General features: G+C 56.8%; 1 protein-coding gene across 12 annotated transcripts in view; it reads left to right on the top strand.

Moving 5' to 3' along the window:
• ARRB1 (arrestin beta 1) overlaps positions 1-22241 on the top strand; it is a 76364-nt gene that overhangs the window by 46673 nt on the left and 7450 nt on the right. For 5 of the 12 annotated variants that reach the window (XM_070624132.1, XM_070624129.1, XM_070624133.1 and 2 more), the window contains exons 2-14: positions 2330-2360; positions 4207-4267; positions 7349-7393; positions 8206-8402; positions 9665-9724; positions 10594-10661; positions 12739-12874; positions 13592-13676; positions 14125-14197; positions 16044-16181; positions 17365-17448; positions 21202-21272; positions 22095-22146. In XM_070624132.1, coding sequence (XP_070480233.1) covers positions 2330-2360; positions 4207-4267; positions 7349-7393; positions 8206-8402; positions 9665-9724; positions 10594-10661; positions 12739-12874; positions 13592-13676; positions 14125-14197; positions 16044-16181; positions 17365-17448; positions 21202-21272; positions 22095-22146 — 1101 coding nt within the window. Of the gene's footprint in view, positions 1-2329; positions 2361-4206; positions 4268-7348; positions 7394-8205; positions 8554-9664; positions 9725-10593; positions 10662-12738; positions 12875-13591; positions 13677-14124; positions 14198-16043; positions 16182-17364; positions 17449-18674; positions 18699-21201; positions 21273-22094; positions 22147-22241 lie in introns of all 12 variants that reach the window. The other 7 variants (XM_070624130.1, XM_008543011.2, XM_008543012.2 and 4 more) reach the window with 2 other exon arrangements.

The raw sequence follows: 22241 nt of genomic DNA on the forward strand, positions 1-22241 counted from the left end.
CAGTGTCCCAGCTTCCTGAGGAGGTAGCCTGGGGGCTGGCCGAGTTAGCGACAGGACACTCCCCACTGCTGGCCACGCTTCCTGCCCCATCACCCTCCTCTCCTTCTCACCCCTTACTCGCCGTTTCATTTCTTCCTCTTCCCCTCCCCTCTCTTGTCCTCATTTCCCCTCTTTTCTGTTATTCCAGATGTTGATAAAAACACCTGCTTTGGGAAAGCAGCAGGATCTGATATAAAGCACTCGGCCTCTAGAGGCAGGCAGAGATAATTGGATCTGAATCCTGACTTAGCCTCTGCTTGCTGTGTGTTCCTGGGCAAATTATTACATCTCTCTGAAGCTCAAGTTAGGTATCTATAAAGTAGGGGTTATAATGCCCATTTCACAGGCTGTTATGAGACGTCATTAGTTAGGCACTCAGCAAGCGCTAGTTCCTTCTCACCCCTCACCCTGCCTCCTTTATTATCACTCCTCCCAGCCTGGCCCTGCCCCCTCCTGTGTCCCTCTCAGGGGTCACTGGAATGGTTTTCCCTGACTCAGTTATTTGTGGCCTCAGGCATTTGTGCCCTCTCTTCCTTAGACCCGGGGCTCTTGAGGGGTAGACTGAGGCTTCTGGAGGCAGGCAGGGTCCCTGTGGTCTGTGCCACTTCTCTGGTCTCCTCTGCAGGGCCAGCCCCAGCTAGAGAGCTGCTGGTGCAAACCGTGTGATCTGTATTTTTTCTCACTTTAGCAATGATTACACCCTAGTCGACTGTGGCATCTTCACACTGCAAATACTGATAAATATTTATGAGGAGGAGAAAAGCCCAGAACTGCTAGGGGAGGTGGGGGAGGGAAGTGCCAGGCCCTTCTTTGCCAGCCAAGCTCAGACCCATCAGTGGTCCATTGGGCCCCAGAAGTAAGGGGGTAGGTGAGGGGCCATGGAGACAGCACAGAGCCACCACCGACTCCCCTTCTTGGAGGAGCGACTGTCTCCGTGATGCTGTGGGCCTCCCCGTGCCTTGCCCTGGACGCCTGCTGGACCTCCTGCTCCCAGGAAGGATTTGGGCAGCGTGCTTTCCTCTCAGCTGCGTGTGAGCCTGCTCCATCGCTCTGCATCTGCTCCATCACTCTCGCCCTCTCTGTTTTTTGTTCATTTGTCTTTTCATCATCTCTCATTCCATCTTTTGTTGTCACACCTCCGCGGCCTGCATCTCTGTCCTCTCCCTCCCCTCCCTCCTCTAACACCTTCTCTTATCCTCTGGGTCTCTGTGTCTGTCTGTCACTTTTCTTCTCTCCCTCCCAACATTTCTCTGAGTGATTCGGGGGCTAGATGATGGGGGATAGCTGAGGGGGTCTCAGGCTCCCAGCTGGGGGAGACAGCAGGGGAGCTGGAGGAGACGGCAGTGTGCCCCGGAAGGCGGGGAGCCCTTTGTGGGAGTGGGGACCGCACCTCTGCCTGACCCGGTGTCCAGTGCTCTGCTGTGGCCGTGGGCAATCCCTGCCCTTTCCTGAGCCTCAGTTTCTCCATTGATTCCTTAACTCATTCATTCGTTCACTCACTCAACTGATGTTTGGGGAATGCTTGTCCCTGCCATTCATTAACACATATTTGCCAAACCTCTACTAGGTGCACCTGCTAGGGCTTAAGACACAGCAGTGAATGCAAGAGACAAGGATCCCCACCCCCAGAGCGGACACTCTAGCAGAGTGGACAGGCGTCACTGTGGCCAGCAAGTCCCTTAAGTAGTAGGTTAGACAGTGGGAGTGCTGTGGAAAAAGGAAAACTAGAGTGAGGGCACACATGGGGGTGCGGGGTGGGCACACGGGTCGGGGGCTGGCGAGCAGATCTGTGCCGGGGGGACTGCTCCAGCAAGGCCCCTGAGGCAGGAACCGCCCTGGTGTGTTGGAGGAAGGGCAGGCGGCCCCGTGGCTGGAGGAGTGAGGGAGAATAGCGGGAGGGGGTGCGGGAGGGAAAGGAGGCAGGGCGACTGCGCAGACCTTACGGGCACCCCAGGCTTTTCCTCTGCATTCCTCTGCATGAGCCGGGAGGACTTTGAGTGGCACAGTCTGACTGACATCCTGACACATCCCTGCACCTGCGGTGGGAACAGCGCACTGAGGGACCGTGGCCGGAACCCGGGACAGCTGTAAGGGCGGCAGTGTGGCTTGGGTCGGGGCAGCGCTGGAGATGCTGAGATCTGATTATGCTGGCGCTGTTGCTGCTCTCAACACTTGGTCGGCGCCTGAAAGTCACTCTGGGCCCTTGTCCTCGGTCCTGCTGAGGGGTGCCCTGCCCGAGCCTTCCCCTGGGCGGGATGTGCTAACCCAGCCTCCATTTTTCTCTCCGCAGGGTGTTCAAGAAGGCGAGCCCCAATGGAAAGGTGAGTTTCTAGCAGCCGCACCCCAGCTCCTCCTTGACCCCAGACTCTTGTCCTTTCTTGGGCGTCTCTCCTGACCTTGCAGGACCCCGCACAGCCCCATCTGCAGGGAGACCCAGCTCTTGACCACAGGGGAGGGGCCTCTCAGGAAACTTTCTGTCTGAGGGGGGTGGTACGACTCCCCTGGACTTTAGGGAGCCCCTGCTCTGGTGTGGGGAGATGCGGCCTGTCATGCAGAGACTTCAGTGTGAGGACTATAATTAGAGTAAGTGCCAGGGCCCTCAGGGGACCAATTCCCTGGTGGGAGAGACCCCTGCAGCCTCTAGTGAAGCCTGGCAGCACCTGGTTATCCAGGGCAGCTCCCAGGGCCTGTGCTGCTTGCTTTCTTTCCACAGGCCCCAGGCTCCATCCTGCTTCCTTTCAGCTTAGCAAATAGATATTACTGACATCATTCCATGTCAGGTCCGGGTGGAGCTGCTGGTGACTGCGATGCGGTGTACTGAGATGAATAAGGCACGGCCCGTGCCGCTCACAGCTGAGGGCGAGGCAGATGCAGAACTGGGTCATTTCAACGTAAAGGGGCAGGTGTGAGATAAACGGATGCCCAGGGCTGCGGGACCCAGCCTGGGTGGTCAGGGATGGCTTCCCCTAGGAGGGATGCATTTCCAGGCAAGGCAGGGTGAAAGGGGCATTCTAGGCATGAACATAAATCACAGGGAGTGTGGGGGAATGGCAGCAGTTGCATCTGAGTGCCAAGAGGGAGGCAGAGGGGGTAGGGGCTGAGGGAGGAGGTTGCAGGGCTCGGTCCTGTGGTGTCTCGTGTCCAGGCATAGGAGCTTGGACTCCTGGCCTGGGCTGGCACATAGCACCACGTGTGCTCCCACGTCTCCCTTCTGCACCCACAGCAGACATCACCAATCACAGTACATGCTTTCCTGCTGAGCCAGGACCCATCCTAGATTCCTTCTCAGCCCGGAGCCCCAGGCAGCACCTACCAATTGATCAGCGTTGGCATTTGGAATGAAACCCATTTGTCATCTTACCTCTGGGCACTGAGGAACCATTAAAGGGTTTTCAGACCAGAGCAGCATCATTAGATTTGCATTTTAGGATGACCAGTGTGGCTAAGGAGGGGAGAAAGGCAGGGAGGGCGTGAGGCTGCAGACAGCAGATCGTGGGGTGCTGGTGTGCAGTCCAGGCGAGAGTGGCTGTGGGGAAGGAGAGGAGGGGGTGGATTGAGGACTATGAGGGAGGGAGATCATCCAGATTTAGGAATTGTGGAGGAGCAGGAAGCATCTTGGGCGACACTGGATTCTGGCTCAGGGTTCTTCCCTGAATACTGGCTATTGAGTGGGGCGCTGGCTCCCAGTTCCTCACTGCCTCAGAAAACAGCTCCTGTTCTGAGTGGGTCCCTGCCAGCCTGCACAGGGACGAGGAGCATCAGAGAGACAGAGCTCCGTGCCCAGAGCACCATGACCCTTGGCGCCTCTGGCCCTGCTCTGGGTTTCTCCTGGAGATGCACCCAGGCTTTCCTGCTGCTGCTCCACCCTCAGTGGTGCGCTCTCTCCAGGCCTCGGTGTCCTCATCTGTAAAATGGGAACAATAACAACTTCTTCATAGGGGTTTGGGATGAACAGGTGCTTTCAAAATTGTGCAGGGTTTGTTATTCTTACTATTAAGGCTGGGGCTCGGGTCCAAGTCCTGTTACGATTTCGATGAGGGTTGGGGATGGGTCTAGGAGTTCAGGGACAGCTCCCAGGGTGTCCTCCAGGCCAGGCGCCTGCACCTTTTCAGGGATGTGTCCTCCAGGCCCACAGCTGCTAATGTCCCCCGTGCCTCTCCTCCCCAGCTCACCGTCTATCTGGGAAAGCGGGACTTTGTGGACCACATCGACCTCGTGGACCCTGTGGGTGAGTCCCTGAGGCCAGGGAGGAAGGCCAGCGGGGAGGCAGGCTGGCCAGGCCTGATCCAGAGAAGGGGGTGTTGAAGCTCCCAGGAACGGTCGTCAGGTCTCCAGAGGAGCCTGGTGCCAAGAATGGGGCATGAGTGTCTTCCTGCTTTGGTCAGCAAACGCTTCCCGAGCAGCTGTTCTCCCCTTCACCTGAGGGCCTGTGAGAGGGGACTGTGGGAAGGAGGGAGGCGAGCAGCGGGGAAGGTGTCCTGGTGTGAATAAGGAGGATGAGGACGACAACGACGACGACGACGACAGCAGCCACCACTTCCTGTAAGGCTGATTAGGTACCAGGCACCGCTACTATTATTATCTCTGCTTTGCAGATGAGACAAAGGAGGCCCAGAGAGCCTAAGTAACTTGCTCCAGGTCACAAAGCTAGTAGGCCGAGGAGCCTGGATTCAAATCTGGGAATCCTGGCCACAGAACCTTTGTCCTGCTGCCTCTTGGCAAAGGGTGGGGGGTGGAAGGAAAACCTTAGGACTTGTGAAACGGAGGCTGTCCTCACTGATGTGGGGCTCTTGCCAAAGGCTGGGCTGTGGCTGAGGCACCTGCCAAGGTCTTATTCTAGTTCAGGGTTCTCAGCCTCAGCTCTCGTGACACTTTGGGTTGGATAGTCCTTTGTTGGTGGGGGCTGTCCTGTGCGTTGTAGGATGTTTAACAGCATCCTTGGCCTCTGTCCGTTAGATCCCAGGAGCACCCCCCCTCTCAATATGACAATCAGAAATGTTTTCAGATTGTGCCCCCTGGGGGACATAGCCACCCTTGGTTAGGAGTCTAAGAACCAGAGCTCCACTAGAAGAGCCTCAATCCACTGCCTCTTCCCACAGCTGTGGGGGGAGAGAGGCCCAGCATCACCCCTATTTTACGTGCGGGGACAGTGAGACCCAGAGAGGTCAAATGATCTTTTAAAGAGGGACATGGACAAAGAAGGTGACAGGTTGGGAGGATGGGCACTGGAAACTGCATGAGGCCAGTCCAGGTGAAGGAGTCAGGATGGGTCGCTTGGGAAGAATCATGGGAAAAGTGGCCCCTGCCTTCACACCACTGGGGCTGGCCCAGGAGGGCAGGAGTGACGTGTGGCTCCAGAACCCCAGCATGAGCAGAGAGAGCACAGTGGCGGGTTTCAGCTTGCTGGGAGGAAGACCTTTGCAACGTTGGGGCAGGAGACCTGGGGAGTCCCTACGGTTCCTGTGGGGTGGGGAGTCCCTGTGGTCCCTGTGTGGGTGGGTGGGGCAAGAGCAGCCTGGAGGCTGCAGAGAGGCCAGCGCCCCGCCAGGCCCCTCCCTTCCTGCCCCAGAGCAGGACGACCCCACTCTTCCTCCCCTGCCCTGTCTGGGACACTGCTTGCTGTTCTCTGAGCTCAGTGTCCCTTCTGCCATTTGCGTCTCCTCCCCGAGCTGTCCCCTTGGAGGTGGTGAGCAAGCATCCCGGGGTTCGCCTGTGGTCTACTTTGTGGTGCAGTTTCCAGTGGGCCGTCTGAGGCCAGGGTGGTCCAAACCTATTAAGGACGGCAGGGGTGGCACAGAGGCTGGGGGAGGGGCGGGAGCAGGAGGGAGCCGGCTCCCCAGCCTCACGCAGGCACCCTGAGAGCTGTACAGCGAGGGTTTACCGAGCACCTGCTTCGTACTGGGCCCTGTGGATCCCAGAGAGCTCTGGGGCACTGTCCGGAGTTAATCAAATGACTCACAGTGAGAAATACATTTCCATCACGACACTGAGTAGATTATATCTTCTCAATGCTTAACTATGCCCCATGGTTCCGCTTCAAACTCAGGGGCAAGTCCAAGCCCCCTGGCCTCACAGACTGGACACTTAAGGTCTGGCCTGGCTCTCCTTCCTCCACTGGCCTCTGGGATCTGCTCCCCCAAGCCTCAGAGCCTTGCTTCTCCCACTGCTGCCTAGCGCTGCCCCTTGGTCATGTAATTGGTGACCTGTACTTGCCCTTTAAGACCTGGCTTCAGCTTCGCTCCCCTGGGGAGCCCTGCCTGATACCCCTGGTTGGGAGAGGGCTCTCTGGGGCACCCCCACTGATATTCCACAGAGCCCTGGTGTCTGGCACAGTGGAAACACCCACAGTAAAAGGAGGGACGATGCATGGCAGGCTCTGGTGACAGGTGGGCACTCCCCTGACCAGCTGTCCCCTGGACCTGCCCAGGACTGAGATGGACCAGGTGTCCCCTGGGCACTCACCTCCAGACGTGGCCTCTCAGATTCCCTGAGGGGTCGGCTCTGGGGGGCAGTGTGGAGTGGGGGTGGCAGTGGGTTAGACGGTGATGTCAGCAAGGAGGTGAGCCCTGAGTCAGTTTCTAGCCTCTTAGGTTCTGGGTCCTTTGTGTCCGACTGGACTCCGCACTCCCAAGGCCAGGCCTTGGGACGTCCTCCGTGGTGTTGCACGTCCAGGCACCGTCTAAGGCTTTACACCCATTAACTCATTGAGTCCTCACAGGGCCTGTGAGGGAGGTACTACAGGGTCACAACCCCTGATCTGCAAATCTCAAATCCAAAAGGGTCTGAAAGCCTAAAATTGTCCTCAGTGTGACTCGGAATTTATTTAGTAGCAAAACCTGAGCTGAACCCAAAGGAGGCTCATTCTGCCTTATTTGGCCTCTTGGTGAGAATGTTCGCATTTTCCCGCAGAGGCGTTAATGGGTCTCATCCTGGGGTGTGGCCCCGATCCTGCAGAGGGTGGTACAGGTTATGTGGAAGATGTACCATATGGCCTTTCTACATTTCAAAACTTCTAAATTCCAAAGTCTACCTGATCGTAGGGGTTTTGGATCCATGTTATTATTTTTACTAACAGATGAAGAAACAGAGAAGTTAAGTAACCTCCCCAAAGTCACCAGCTGGGTCGGCAAGGCCAAACTGGGGGAGGTGGTGGGGCAGGGCGGTGTCATCTCCTGGGTGCTGACTGTCCCCTTTCTCGCGATGCTTTTGGACAGATAGATGGCTTGCTTTGGGTTTGGCTTGGTGTTTGGGCCCCAGGAGTTTGAGAGTCAGGTTGGGATGGTCTGCTCACTCTCTGTCCTTCCTCCAGATGGCGTGGTCCTGCTGGATCCTGAGTATCTCAAGGAGAGGAGAGGTGAGGCTGTGGCCCCACCGGCAGCTAGTTAAGGGGCCTCCTCTTCCCTCCCCGACCTCCAGCCCAGGGCCTCCCTGACTCCCAGGCAGGACATCGGCTAATCTTATTGCCTCTCCCTGCCCATGCCCACCAGTTCTCCCCTTGACAGCTCCCAGGAACATCAGAGCAGGCGCCCTGGCCTACCCTGGCCTGGGGCAGCCCTGCCCTTGCCCCCTTTGGGAGAACCTGGCAATGCCCTGAGCACTTTCACAACACTGTACCATGACTAGGCCAAGGCTGGGGATGTGAATGGGGCAGGAGTTAGGGTCTCGTTTTACAGGAGAGGAAATTGATTTCCAGGGAGGTAAAGGATTGCCCAAGGTCCGCACGATGACAGGAGGTGGGGGTTGGGCTGGGAGAAGACCCCATGCCTTCTGGACACCACGCAGCACTTGTTCCCCCTCCCTCTGCTCCCTCTGCAACTGTGCTCCTTCCCCAGGCCCCACCCTCAGTCCTGCCAGCCTATTCAGCCCCACCAACCTCTCAGACCGTCGTCTGTGCCCCTCCCTCCACCCACCTCCTGGGCTGGGGTGGGGGGTGGAGAAGGACAGAACTGACCCCGCTGTCAGCCCTCCCCTTCTCCCAGGGACCAGGTGTGGGTGGCTCTTCCAGGTACCCAATGCCACCATCCCAAGGGCAGGGCCTCCCTCCCCTCAGGAGCTTTGGGACAGACCCATGGCCTCCGGTTGGTCTGGTCCCAGGGCTGCAGCTGGCACTCTGGGGGGCTCGATGTGCCCTCCCAGGCCCCTTCTCAGTGCGCCCTGCCCCCACAGTCTACGTGACACTGACCTGCGCCTTCCGCTATGGCCGGGAGGACCTGGACGTCCTGGGCCTGACCTTTCGCAAGGACCTATTTGTGGCCAACGTGCAGTCGTTCCCGCCAGCCCCCGAGGACAAGAAGCCCCTGACGCGGCTGCAGGAGCGCCTCATCAAGAAGCTGGGCGAGCACGCCTACCCCTTCACCTTTGAGGTCAGGGACCGCCAGCCCCTGGGGCCCCATTCCAGAGCGCCACCTCTAGGAGGCCCCGGGCGGGCGCATGGGGGCAGCTGGGGCAGCAGCTCCCCATCACCCCGTTTCCCAGGGCACCTTGGGACGGGGGCACTGTCCCTTAGGCCACCTGGTAAGTGTCTCTTCTCTGGCCACTGCTGGGGCGTCACCCTTCCTTACCTCTGGGCTACTCGGCCATCCTGAGTCGAGGTCATTGGTGGGAGACAGGGGCCTTGGGGGGCGATGTCCCTATGCTGCCACCTTTCCATTCCCAGACTCCAAGATTCTGGATTTAAATGTTTCCCGTTTTCAGACTCTGATTCTGTGATTGAGTGAAATCCCCTTGCTGTGGGCTCAGGTTAGAGGACCGAGGAGCCAGAGGCGTCCTCTCCACTGTGGACGTGTCGGTTTCCCGCAGCCGCTGTAACAAACCCCCACCAACCTGATGGTTGTGAAACTGGCCCATTAAAACACAGATTGATTATCTTAAATTTCTGGAGGTCAGGAGTCAAACACCGGTCTCACTGGGCTAAAATGAAGATCTTGGCAGGGCTGCGTTCCTTCTGGACACTCTGGGAGAGAATCTGTTCCTTGCCTTTTCCAGCTCCTAGAGACCACTCGCATGCCTTGGCACCTAGCAAACCCCCCAACCACTCCCCCCCGCCCCCGGCCCCATCTTCAAAGCCAGCATGGCCAGTGGAGTCTCTCTCCCATCCCCTCACTCTGACCTGACTCTTCTGCTTCCTGCTTCCACTGTTAAGGACCCTTGTGATTACATCGGGCCCACTGGGATAACCCGGCATAATGCCCCCACCTCAGGATCCTTAATCACACCTGTAAAGTCCCTTTTGCCATGTAAGGTAACAGTGGCAGGTGTTGAGGATTAGGATGTGGACATCTTTGGGGGGCCGTTCTTCTTCCTACCACAGTAGACGTCATGGAAAGACCTTTTTCAACTTTTGTTCTGTGAGGACTGGGCTGGGCTAAACTCTTGAGATAAAGAAAACCACTTAAATCCTTGTCTTTACTGGAGGGGCCTTTGGCCCAGCGTGGGGCATGACTTGGCATGGTCTGATGGGGGAGACATGTCTGTACTCTGGAGCCCCTGGTCTGGTGGAAGAGACATGGCCTGTCCTTGGGGGCCCCTGGTCCCATGAATGAATGTGTAGGGGGTGGCAGGGGTGGGAGACACGGGGAGGTCAGTGGTGAATGTGACAGGTGGCTCATTCTGTCTGTCCTGACAGATCCCTCCGAACCTCCCATGCTCTGTGACGTTGCAGCCAGGTCCTGAAGACACCGGGAAGGTGGGTCACCCCCAAGGGAGCATCTCTCTGGGTCCAGGACACTTGTGTCCCCAGGTCCCTGGCTTTCTCTCTGGGAGGTGCTGGAGCCCTCCCCATGAAAGCCCCCTGTGTCCAGGCCAGGCTGATCCTGCCTCAGAGAAGAAGTCTCTTTTCAGATAGGGAAACAGATATGGTCCCTTAGCCCCGCATTCAGTTCTGTGCTCAGAGGCTGTCCTGAGTCACCCTTCCTGGCCTTGGTGTGGGCTGCCACAGGACCAAAATGTTCTCTGGACCACCACCGGGCTTCACAACCTCATATGGGGGTGCAGTCATTGCCATTTCACAGGTGAGGAAACTGAGGCTTGGAAGGAAGTGACACCACTAGTGTCTCAGGCCCCAGGTCTCTGAGCCCCAGCTTCCTCATGTGCAAAATGGGGATAATAGCATGTGCATCCTGTTGCTGAGAGAGAGGGTCGAGTGGGAAGCAGAAACACCACACCCCGGTGCCAGGTCTGTCCCCAGGAGGTGCTCCCCAAACAGGGCTGCCCAGGCGCCTGCTGTTTCCAGGCGGCTGCCTGGATGAGGAGGGCCACCCAGACAAGGCATGAGTCCAGGGAGTGGAGCCCAGTTAGGGTGGTCTGGGACGTCCAGGGGTGGGGGAGCTGGGGAGCAGCTGTGGGAAGGTCGGATGGGGGAGGCAGCCGCAGAGGGAGGCGGCACAGTGCTGGGCTGAGCACAGGGCTTCGGGGTCAGCCCGAGGGGCGGTCGGGCTGTGGCAGCTTGGGGTCCCCATCCAATATCCTCTTTTGTAAAATGAGAGGGTGGGCTGGGTGTGCTCTCGGGACCCTGCCCTCTCCAGGGGCCTGTGGTCAGCGACCCCTTCCCCACAGGCCTGTGGTGTGGACTATGAAGTCAAAGCCTTCTGCGCAGAGAACTTGGAGGAGAAGATCCACAAGCGGTGAGAAGGGGGCAGCTTCTGGCCTGGCTGTGGGCTGCCTGCTGGCACGGGGAGGGAGACGGGCTGTGCAAAGTCCGAAGAAGAGATAAGTAACAATACCTGGAAGTGCGCGAGGAGGGGCCGCACATTCCAGCCTTGGGAGCTCTGAGAAGGGCACTCTGGCAGGCTGGCAGGTCATGGAGGGCTTCCTGGAGGAGTGGCTCAATGGCCCTGACTCAGGCCTCAGCATGTTTTCTTTGCACCACCATACCCACTTCCTTCATCTCCCTGCCTCCAGTCTCCTCCTCCAGACTGCATGTCTTTTTAATTTTGTTTTGGAAAAAACCATGAAATTCAGATTGTCTTAAACAGTGAGCGAGATGATTCCTGGCCAGCCTGGACCCCCCATTTCTCAGTTCTCCTGGAAGGCAGGCCATCAGCAGGAGGTGGGTGGGGGAGGGTGTCACTGGAGGGTTCTAAGCAAGGGAGGGGAGTGGAGAAAGTGGAACCCACCCAGGTGAGAGGGAGGAGGAGGTGAGCCCCTGGCTCAACGAGGGGCCGCATTCTCCTGAAGAGGCGCAGCCCTGGGCAGACAGAGCCCAAGCTGGCAGCTGGAAGCAGCTGGCCCTGACTTCTGGGGTGGGCTGCCCAGCCCCACTCTCTTGCCTGCCCCTCCTGGGGTCAGATCCTGCCCTGCCTCCTGGTGAGGCTGGCCTCCGCCCCCACCGCTGGAGCACCTGCCTCCTGAGGCACGTTCCTGCATTGCAGCTGCTGAGGGAATGGGCTGAGTTTGCCACCTGGTGGCCACAAGATGTATTGCAGGCATCTCCAACTCCAGCCTGGGCACCTCCTGCATGGGGAGATGGGACCCTTCTCTCTGTCCTCCCTGTCCCTCTCTTCTTCTTAAGACCTGAGACCAGGGGAAAACAAGGGGGTTGTGGGTTGTGGGAGAGGCCTGAGCAAGGAAGAGGAGGCACTATTAACAGTCACCACCCTCACCCCACCAATGGCACATGGGAGTCCACGCCGCAGTTACTACTAATGATACAGTAACTGTCATTTATCGAGGGCTCATTAGGTGCACACTCTGCTCAAAGTGATGGATACGTATGAACTAATCCAATCCCCACAGCAGCCCTAAGGGGCAGGTCCTGCCATTACCATTTTACAGATGAGGGAACTGAGGCACAGAGGTTCATTTACTCAAGGTCATATAGTTAGTAAGGAGAGGGCTAGGACTTTAACCCTGACTTCTGGGTTCCAGGGAGTGGAGGCGGCTTATCTGAGAAATGGGGGTGCTGGCATCCCAGCTGCCTCACTGAGGCCCCCTCCCCTCACCGCAGCCTTGTGTCCTCTTTCCTCCTGAGTGAGCCTGTCGCCTTCATTGAGCCCATCTCATCTCTGGGCCTCCGTCCCCTCTCTCAGCCCCCATTTCTTCATGATGCCCCGTCCCCCTCTGCATATTTTTATTTAATACATATTTAGCATGCATTTATTATATGGCAGGAACTGTCACAGGAGCTGAGAATACAGCAGTGAACAATTTAGACAAACATTTCTGTCCTGAAGGAGCTTGCTCTACTAGGGGACATAAGGGATGAAGGAAGTGAAGACGTAGTCCCTTTCTTACCATCCTGCTGGGGACCAACACACAGACCCACTTGAAGTGCTGTCACAGGGTGGTCCGGCCTCTGATGTTGCGGGAGGTCAGAGCAGAAGATCAGAGTGGGTGGATCCAGGAGGGTTTCCTGGAAGAGGAGGCGTTTGGCTGGGCCTTGAAGAAGCAAGCAAATGAGGGCAGAATCGGGAAGAGGGTGTAACAGGCAGGGGGCCCAGTGCAGGCGAAGCTTCAGAGATAGGACTGGAGAGGCCATCAAGGATGACAGTGAGGAAGTGGAGGTGGCTGGGGACAGAATGAGAGAGGATGGAATGGGGCCAGATGGTGACAAGGCGCCTATGCCAGCCTCTGCAGTTTGGACTGGCTTCTAAGGCCATGGGGAGCCGTGGCAGTCTCTGGTGCAGGAGATGTGAGAATTGCGGGGAAAGGGGATGGAGGCTGGTGACTCTGGTCAGCTTTCGCTCTGCCCGTCTCCACTAGGAATTCTGTGCGCCTGGTCATCAGGAAGGTTCAATATGCCCCGGAGAGGCCCGGCCCCCAGCCCACAGCGGAGACCACCAGGCAGTTCCTCATGTCGGACAAGCCCTTGCACCTAGAGGCCTCCCTGGATAAGGAGGTAGGAGGCTCAGACGCGGCTTTCCCCGGGCTGGGACCTCCGACCCCAGCTCTCTCACCCTCCAGGACTCCTCGGGGAGGAGCTTCTGCCCCAAGCCTGGGACCAACCAGCTTGGCAGAGGGGTGTGAACCCACTGCTCTACCCCTGCCCGACCTGAGCTATAAGACCACACACCCACTGGAGGAAGGCGCCGGGGTCTTCTGCCAGCCCCCGTCTTCAGGCTGGCCCCCCCTCGAGGGGTGGGCACCCTGCTCCCTCTCGGGGGCAGCTGAAGGCGAGTGCTTAGGCAAGATGAGAGTAGGGCCCCTCGGTGAGGATTCAGAGCCAGGGCCCTGGGGGAGCGGGGCAGCCCTTCCCCACCTTCCTCCTGCTTCCAGACCCTCCTGTGTCTAAAATTCCAGGCAACCAGAGCCGGCAGGGACTTGAGAGACCATCTAGTCTAACCCCTCCATTGTGCAGAGGGGGAAACTGAGGCTTAGATCACCTGTCCAAGGTCACACTGCCAACAATTCAGTTATCTTTCAAGGTCCCGCAAAGGAACTGAAGTCTAACATGCCCGGTGGTTTAGCATCAGTGGGAAGTGGCTGACGAACTTGGGGCCAGAGTGGCCACGGTCTGGGGAGCCCAGGAGAAGCGTGTGGGGCCTCTTCTTCCTCCCCCTTACCTGGAGCTTTGGGACTCGTCAGTCCAACCCTTCTCCCTTCTTACGCCTCCCAGATCTATTACCACGGAGAACCCATTAGTGTCAACGTCCACGTCACCAACAACACCAACAAGACAGTGAAGAAGATCAAGATCTCAGGTATCGTGGGCAGAGGGCCAGCCCAGGGGGTGGGCAAGAGGCAGTCCTCCCAAGGGTTGGGGTAGCTGCAGGCTCTCCTCTTGTCAACAGCCTTGTAAATAACTAGTGGCCCACGGGGAAACCCAGGGCCTGCTCCAAGCCGAAGGATAAGGCTTTCGAGGCTGGTAACACAGGCGGCTTATTGGCCAGGTAATGAGTTTACTGTTTAAGCTGCCTCTTCTCTTAGGTCCCCTTGTTTCCGGGCAGAGCTGTCCTTGAGGGGAAGATTTTTGGCTATGAGAGGGAATGGGTGTGCTTGGGACTGCCCTTTGGGTGGAGGATGCGGGCATCTCCTGCAGAAGCCCCTGTGGACTCTGGCCATTGCCTGGGGCCAAATGTCCCCAACTCTGGGGATGCCTGGGAGCTGCACCCCTGGCTCACACCACCTTGGTTGCCTCTTCTCCCCCAGTGCGCCAGTATGCGGACATCTGCCTTTTCAACACAGCCCAGTACAAGTGCCCTGTGGCCATGGAGGAGGCTGAGTAAGTGAGCACATGCCCGGCCTTGGATGCATGGGATGGGGTGGGGAAAAGAGAAGCCTGGGTCCAGCTCCAGGCCCAGATGGTTCTTCTCCACCTGGCGAGGGCTGGACCTCAGACTTCCTTGCCACTCAGAGTATATGATCCCAACCAACCTTTTAGAAGCCATCCACTTGATTTAGCTACAAAGAAATGCATGCTACAGTCAGGGAAAAGACCCACTACAACTAGAATGACAAAATAAGAGCTAAGGAATCTGAGGGAACTAGAGTCATGGAGAGAAAAGAATAATTAGACTGTACCAGAAACCTAGATTGAAGGGACATACTTTACTCTGAGCTTCCTGGCAGCCAAGGCAAAGAGGGCAAGACACTAGATACACAGCATTTCTTATCTGATAAAGGAATAAGCCAACTCACTGGGTAGAAGGGGGGTGTGAGGGAGAGTCGATAATAATTATACACACACAAAAAATCTGGGTTTGAGAAGAGCTACTATGGTTGAGCATGGAAAATTGTCTCAAGCTTGTTAGCAGCTAAAGCAAGAGGAGCGATCTCAAGTGAAACATGTTTTCTCCCCTAAAGGAAATAGATGCTCCCACTAGAAGATACACCTGTTTTCTCTCTTGGGCCTGCAAATAACTTTTTTTTTCCTGCTTTATCTCCCCAACCTCCCCCCCACCCCATACACAGTTGTATATCTTAGTTGCAGGTCCTTCTAGTTATGGGGGCCTGCAAATAATTTTGAGGGGCAATTGCATTTCATGTAATTTTTCATGTATGTGTGTGTTAATTGACATATGATAGCCATCAGTATTTTTGCAACTTAAAAACATTTTTAAAATGTTACCATGTGGTCTTTGAGATCGTTTTTAATGCCTATAGGTGAACACGCTATGACTGGATCAAACGTTTCACTGTTGTTGGATATCCATTCTTGGTTTAAAAAAATCAAAGCCACGAGGCACAGATTCCTGGCAAGGGGTGGGGGACAATATGAAGTGACTCTAGAGCCAGAGGAACACATAGTCTCCAAAGAGCGGGAAATCCCAAAGTCCGCAGATGGCCCCAGCTCGTAACAAATGTCCGCCTGGGTGATCGGGGAGGCATTCACACTCAGGGTCCTGCTTGGTCCTCACGAAGCCCTGTGGGGTGGGGGTTGCCGCCGCCTCCAGTATGGACCCCAGAGGAGGACGTGGGGCCAGAGAGGTGGGACTTGCTCAGTCTCACAGAGCCAGCAAGGGTCAGAGCTGGGGCTGGAACCCAAGCCGGCTGAGTGCAAGGTTGCCGGTGTCGGCTGCATGCCAGCCCTCTCATTGTTGAACAGGGTGCTAGGGACAGAACAAAAGCAGGTAAAAACGGAGCAGTTGGAACACCCGATGCGTGAAGGATGGATCTGAGATCAAGGGAGTAGGGCTTTCATGGTGGAATCTAGGTGGTGGCTGTAAGGGTGTTCACTGCACAATTCTTTCAGCTTTTCTGGATGTTTAAAATTTTTTCATAATAAAATGTTAGAGAAACATAAAGTCCGTGCCCTCTCCACTAAAACATTATCCTAGTCAAGCAGCACATTGAACTGTTTAAAACTTGCAGCTGCTGACGCACCATGAATGAAGTTGTTGGATCATCCCAGAGTCTCTGCTGTTTGCGTGTGGAGCAGAGATGTGCCTCTGTTGGGTGGCAGTGGTCTCTCTGCCAGAGCTGGGTCTGGCCCAGAGGCCCCTGCAATGGGTGGGAGGCTGGGAGCAGGGCCAGGCTGGATGACCTGGCTTGGCTGGGGGTGAGGGCTGGGGTTGGCTCGGGGGCAGGGTGGGGGGGTTGCATGTCCACACCTGCCTTCTTCTTCCTAGTGACACAGTGGCACCCAGCTCGACGTTCTGCAAGGTCTACACACTGACCCCCTTCCTGGCCAACAACCGAGAGAAGCGGGGCCTTGCCCTGGACGGGAAGCTCAAGCACGAAGACACGAACCTGGCCTCCAGCACCCTGTGAGGACCCGCCCTCCCTGGTTCCAGGCTTTTGGATGCCCCCCCATGCCACGGGGTCCACGCCCACCTTGGTCCCAGCAGTGCCAGTACAGGCTCGGGCCACCCTCCCCCCGTGTTGTCCAGGGCCCATCATCAGGAGCTTGAACTGCCAGGGAAGCTGTCCCCTACTGCCTCCCTATCCAGGGGTGACCCAGAGAACAAGAGGGACCCTGAGACCCTGCTCCCTTGGTCAGTGCCGGGCTCTGCTGGCTTGCCTCGGGGAGGGCAACCTGGAGAGACTTCCTGCAAGAGGCAGTAGCTCCTGACCTGGTGTCTTCAGTCAGACAGGCTGCGTCCCTGAGGCAGAGCAAGACTGGAAGGACGGGAGTGGCTCCTGGAAGGGTCCCAGCAGGAGAGGATGAATCGGGGGGCTTGGGGAGTCTGCAGAGATGAGGGAAGTGAGCTGGGCTGGACCAGATGTGGGGGTACCCCTCAAAGGCAGGGATTCCAAGGCCATGTCTTCACTCCTGCCCCATGGTCGCCACTGATTCTCTGAGGCCACCCCACTCCAGCAGAACCCTGGGTGTGTGGAGAACCCGTCTTGCCCTACCTGCTGAAGTCTGGCCCTTCCACGGGCCTTTGGCCTCCTCAGCAGCATCCCTGCCTCCACTCCCAGCACAGACCCTGTGCTCCAGCCCACACGCTCTTCCACCAGCCCCTGCACAGGCTGCCTGCTCACCTTGGGCATTTGTCCTCTTCCTCCACCCTGGCTCAAGGCCACCCTGCCTTCCAGACCTAGTTATGGAGGCTCCACTTGCTCCAGGGTCTTCCCTGAGACCCCTCATCTTTGCCCACCGCCTGGCCCTCTCTGACCTCCCAGGCCAGCCCCTTGTGACCTGCAGGGTGCTGAGCGGAGAGAGAAGCCGAGTCAGAGAAATTGAGAGCAGGAAGGGCCTGATGCCCGTCTGAACTGCTGGGACGCAGACCCGGGGAGGAAAGGGGCCTGGGGGCTCACAGCCTCTACGGAACTGCTCAGGGTCCTACTCCCTGAGGGCAGAGTTCACCTTTCTCACACACGGGGCTTTGCTTGCACGTGGTGGTCGAGTGGCCCAGGAGCAGGACAGATGGCTGCTGCTCCCCACTGCACCCCACTCCCGCCGTGTCTCCTCCACCCCTGAACTGGCTTCCCTATGTCGCTGTGCAGGTTGAGGGAAGGAGCCAACAGAGAGATCCTGGGCATCATTGTTTCCTACAAAGTGAAAGTGAAGCTGGTGGTGTCGCGGGGCGGGTGAGTGCTCTAGCCCCACCCAAGACCCCTGAGTGCAGAGGGGCATGTCCCTGACGATGCACAGCCCCGCCACCCTGCCGCCTTGCAGCTGGCTGCCCCATTCTGCCTGGTTGCCCAACCTTTTCGCTGCATCCACCTTGAGGGTGAACCGGGCTTGAGGACTTCCTGTCCTTCGCTTCCTCCCCTCCACCCCTTTCCCTCTCCCCTTCAGGGACCTCCAGCCCCTCCTTTGTCCCTCCCATCCTTCTCCCCTCCCACTCCTCCTCTTCCCTATCCCTCGTGGCGGTGAGGGGTGGGGGGACACGGACGACAGGTCTGTGCTATGGGCTATCCAGGGGGTGCTGTGCCCCTCCTCATGGCTCCGGCACAGCACCCACCCAGCTCATGCCCAGGCTGGTCTGCTGGAGAAGTGGCTAAAGGGGCTCGGAGTCCCAGAGCTGGGGTGGGGATGTTCTGACTCCCCCATCTGACAGATGGGGAGACACAGGTCCAAACAGTTCCCCAAACATTTCCTGAACTCTCCTCCCCTAATCTCAGGTCGCAGGCTGGGTGTTAATGTCCCAGCAGTGGGCCGGACGCTCTCCCTGCCTGCTGCAGAGTCTGCTGGAGGCTCAGAAAGAACTCTCACACTTCCCCATATATTGGGTCTACATGTTGCTACAAACCTAAAATTAGGATTGCTAGTTTGTCTAATTCATAAATTTGTATGAGGATACTGAAAAGCTCAACAGCATTAGACAGATTCCCCTTTATTATTAGAATAATGCTTTGTGCAGGTGGCAGCGGGTAGGTCTGAGCACGTGTTACAGGATTGCATTCCTGTGACTCTTGTGGGACCCACAGGCTGCCTCCAGCGCCTTCTCTGGGGCGTCCTCGAGGAATGCAAACTGCTTCCTTCTGCCGTGGGAGAGTCAGGGCTTCCCTGGCGACCGGCACAGGGCCTAGCGTCTGTGTCTCCTTCACAGATGAGGATCCTGGGGCTCAGCATGGCCTTGCCGGGGGTTTGGCCACACTGGCCTGGATCTCAGTCCCCCGGGCAGGGCTAATGCCATGTCGGTATCCCTGAGTGAGGGTCACAGCTGTGCAGGGGTTGGGTAGGAGTGCGTCCCAGTGTCTTCTCTACCCCAGTGGGCAGCCAGCCAAGGCGGTGAATGAACGTGCTTTCTGTTTTCTTCCTCTCTGAACTCTCTCCTGACCACCTCTCCCGCCTCCTCTGACCCACCCAGCCTGTTGGGAGATCTTGCGTCCAGGTAAAGTCCCTCCCTTTGGCCTGATCCACCCACCTTCCTAGAGGGCCCAGAGACCATTGGTCTGACTTCCAGAGCCACAGGGCCCCGGGCTGGAAGGATTCTTGGTGGTCACTTGATTGCCAGGCTCAGGCGTGTGCTCAGACCAGAACCCTCTCCAGAGGGACTGAGGAGAGGCAGTTTCTCCTTTAAAAACCTTGCCCTGGGGCCTTCTGGTGGCTCAGCAGGTTAAGTGCACACATTCTGCTTCAGCGGCCCAGGGTTCGCCAGTTTGGATCCTGGGTGCGGACATGGCACTGCTTGGCACACCATGCTGTGGCAGGCGTCCCACATATAAAGTAGAGGAAGATGGGCACGGATGTTAGCTCAGGGCCAATCTTCCTCAGCAAAAAGAGGAGGATTGGTGGCAAATGTTAGCTCAGGGCTAATCTTCCTAAAAACAAAACAAAACAAAACAAAAACAAAAAAACGTTGCCCTGCTCTTCCATCCCCCCCAAATGACAAGGACCTTTGCAGACAGCAAACCCCGGCTTCATTGATCAGGGAGTGGCCCCCAATCAGTCTGAATTACAGGGTGTTTTAGAGAAATGCAGGCTTCCTGGCTTTCAAACTTCTACATTAATGAGGATTAACTGCCGGCTGAGTGTTGCTAAGGAGAGGTCCTGAGGAGATACGCTTTTGTAGACAAGATTCCTTGGACAAGAAGAAACTTGTAGACAAAAAGCCAGCTGGCTCCATGTACATTCCAAAAATGCACGCGCCCCAAATGTGGTGGTTTTGCTTCCTCCTGTCACAAGATGGCACTATTGCTCACCCAAAGAAATCTTAGTCCATTTGGAGAGGTGAAATTAATTCAATGCAGTTCAGTTCAATATAATTCAGTAAAGATCTTCTGAACTCGACTCATGCTCAGCCTTGTGCTGGGTGTCTAGGTCCCAGAGAGGAATTAGACATGCCCCCTGCCCTTGATCGCTCATGGCCTGGTAGACCGTTTTAAGGTCCAGATTCTTCCATCCATATCCTATATGGCTTTAGTGAAGGTGGGCAAACTCAGTCTTCCACTAGCTTCCATTCTGATGGCTCACTCTTCCAAGTGAACCTGGAGAAGCAATCCCCTTTGGAAGCAAAAATAAAGCCAAATTGTTTCAACAGCCTTATAAAGCCCCCACGTTCCTATTGAGGGGAAGTAATGATTCCGGCAGGCACTGTGTCACAGTTTAACCCAGGCTTTTTCCTACTGCATCTCCTGGAAGTGGTTCTTGAAGGTGGGTGGTGTTCTCCCCATTTTCCAGATGAGCTCAGTGAGACCTGAGGGTGTAAACCCCCCAGTGAACGATGGGGCTGGTGGAACAGACCTTTCTGGCTGCACAGCTTGTGCCTCCGACTGCTCCGTTCCCCTGTCCTTTCCTCCCCTGAGCGGGCCCTGGGCAGCAAGATCAGTAAGACGAGGCTGTTCCTGGAGTCACTCACAGTTGGCAGGGCCTCCTAGGTGATGCCCCCCCGCCACCCCACGCTGAGAGGGGGAGCTCTCAGGGCTGCTTTCGTCTGAGTGGAGAGGAGAGGGTGGGTGGGAATCACCATCCCAGTTCTGAGCTGTTCTGACACAGTGGCTAAGGGTGTGAATTATGAAGTCAGAATCCTGTCTTTCACTTCCCAATAATAGCTGTGTGGCCTTGGGCAAGATACTTCTTCTCCTTGTGCCTGTTTCCCAATCTGTGCATTGGGTATTAATAATAGGGTGTTATGAAGATTAAGTAAGTTACTCTAGAATAGTCTTTGGCACAGAGTCAGCATTATGTAAGTGTCTGCTCTTGTTATTATTCTGTCCATCAGGTCCAAGGGGAGAGAAGGCCCAGGCAGGAGCACTGGCTGGTGGCAGCACCTCCCCTGTATGCCACAGCCCCCACCCTCCATCCCCGCATGGCCTCAAGGCTCTATGCACAGTGTAGACAGCCCTGTGGCCTGGGGCCCATCCAACTCAAATTTGATTAAACTGACCTCAGCAGTGTGTCATCCAGATGGCAGGAGGCTAAGGCCACCTGAGCACTCTTACAGGAGGCTCCTGGAGATGCTGGGAAATGGGATGGACTGAGGGTGAGGGAGTTCCAACCAGGGAGTGGGAAGGGCAGTCTCAGAGAAGGCTGGGCTGGCTGTGGCGTTGTGAGGTCGGCAGGGTCCCAGGGCACCTCTGGGGCCACCAGTGACCAAGGTGCACACTGTCCTGGGCAATGCTTTTCCCACCCCTGTGCTTCCTCCCAGCTCGTGGGAATCCAGGGATGCTTCTCAGGAGAGGGGAGGTTTCCATTTCTTTTTGGAGCCAGGAGAAGGGATCTCCTAGTTCAACTGCTAGAGAGACTGAGGCTCAGAGAATGGCGGAGCTGGGGCTTGAGGCCCAGAGCCACCTCCTCTGACCATAAAAGCCTCTCAGTCCTCAGACCGACAGGGCAGTGTGTCTCAGAGCCTGATTCGCTCAAGGCTCACTGGGTCTGGGCCTCTGTTTCTGCAGTGACGTGGCCGTGGAACTGCCATTCACCCTAATGCACCCCAAGCCCAAAGAGGAACCCCCACATCGGGAAGGTGAGCAGGGTCTGTGGGTCACTGGGGTGGGGGTTTCCAGACAGCTGACCCCCTTCTCTGCCAGCTGCCATGTTTCCCCATCACCCACCTCCCTCTGGGTCAGCCTGAGCCCAGGGTCACCCCTCTTCCCCAGCCCCGCAGGATCTTTTGTGATTTGCATCTGACCCCCCAGGAGACAGAGGGTCTGCCTCCGTCCTCCATGGGGTGGGGAGGCTGGGAGTGGAGGTGGGGGCACTGGCCATGCTTGGAGCCCTTGTCTTGCATCCAGGTGTGGAGGAAGGGGTTGCATAGATAAGATGGACCCTGGACACACCATTCCCATCATTTTTCTAAGTGATACCAGATGGGTCATACTTCCTTAAATCTAGGACTGTTTCATTTGGAAGAGGCAACATCGTAGTATGAGCCACAAGAAAAGAAATATGTTCCCTCAGTTAAACTGAAATGCCATTGATTGTAAAAGAGACCCCAAGTTCAGAGATGTGGAAATGTGAAAAATGGTTGTCTTAGAGTTAGCGAAAATCATGCAGGCAGGAAATTAATCTAAATCATGTTGGCGACATGCCCGAAGGAGCAGGGTCCTAAAGTCTAGCTGTCCTCCTGGGGCTGCAGTGCGTCTCCCGGGTCCTCCCTGGACCCTTCTCCCTGCCTTTAGGATGATTTGGGGTTCTTCCAGACCAGGGATCAGCCCTCCCTCCCCACTCCCCGTCCTCCTTTGCCCTCCCCATCTTAGCTGGGATGTCCCGGGGTGCGGACCTGTGCCTACCTGCCCTCACGTCCACTCACCACTAACCTGTGGGCGCCTGCCCGCCCTATGTTTAGTTCCAGAGAACGAGGCGCCTGTGGACACCAATCTCATAGAACTGGACACAAAGTAAGCCACACCCTGCCTGCCGAGTTCTGGGGGGGGCGGGCCTCGGGCGGTGGGCGGGGCGACGGGGTCATTTGCATATATGCTTATTAACCCTG

The sequence above is a fragment of the Equus przewalskii genome, chromosome 6, assembly GCF_037783145.1.
Source record: "Equus przewalskii isolate Varuska chromosome 6, EquPr2, whole genome shotgun sequence".
NCBI classification, from domain to species: Eukaryota; Metazoa; Chordata; class Mammalia; order Perissodactyla; family Equidae; genus Equus; species Equus przewalskii.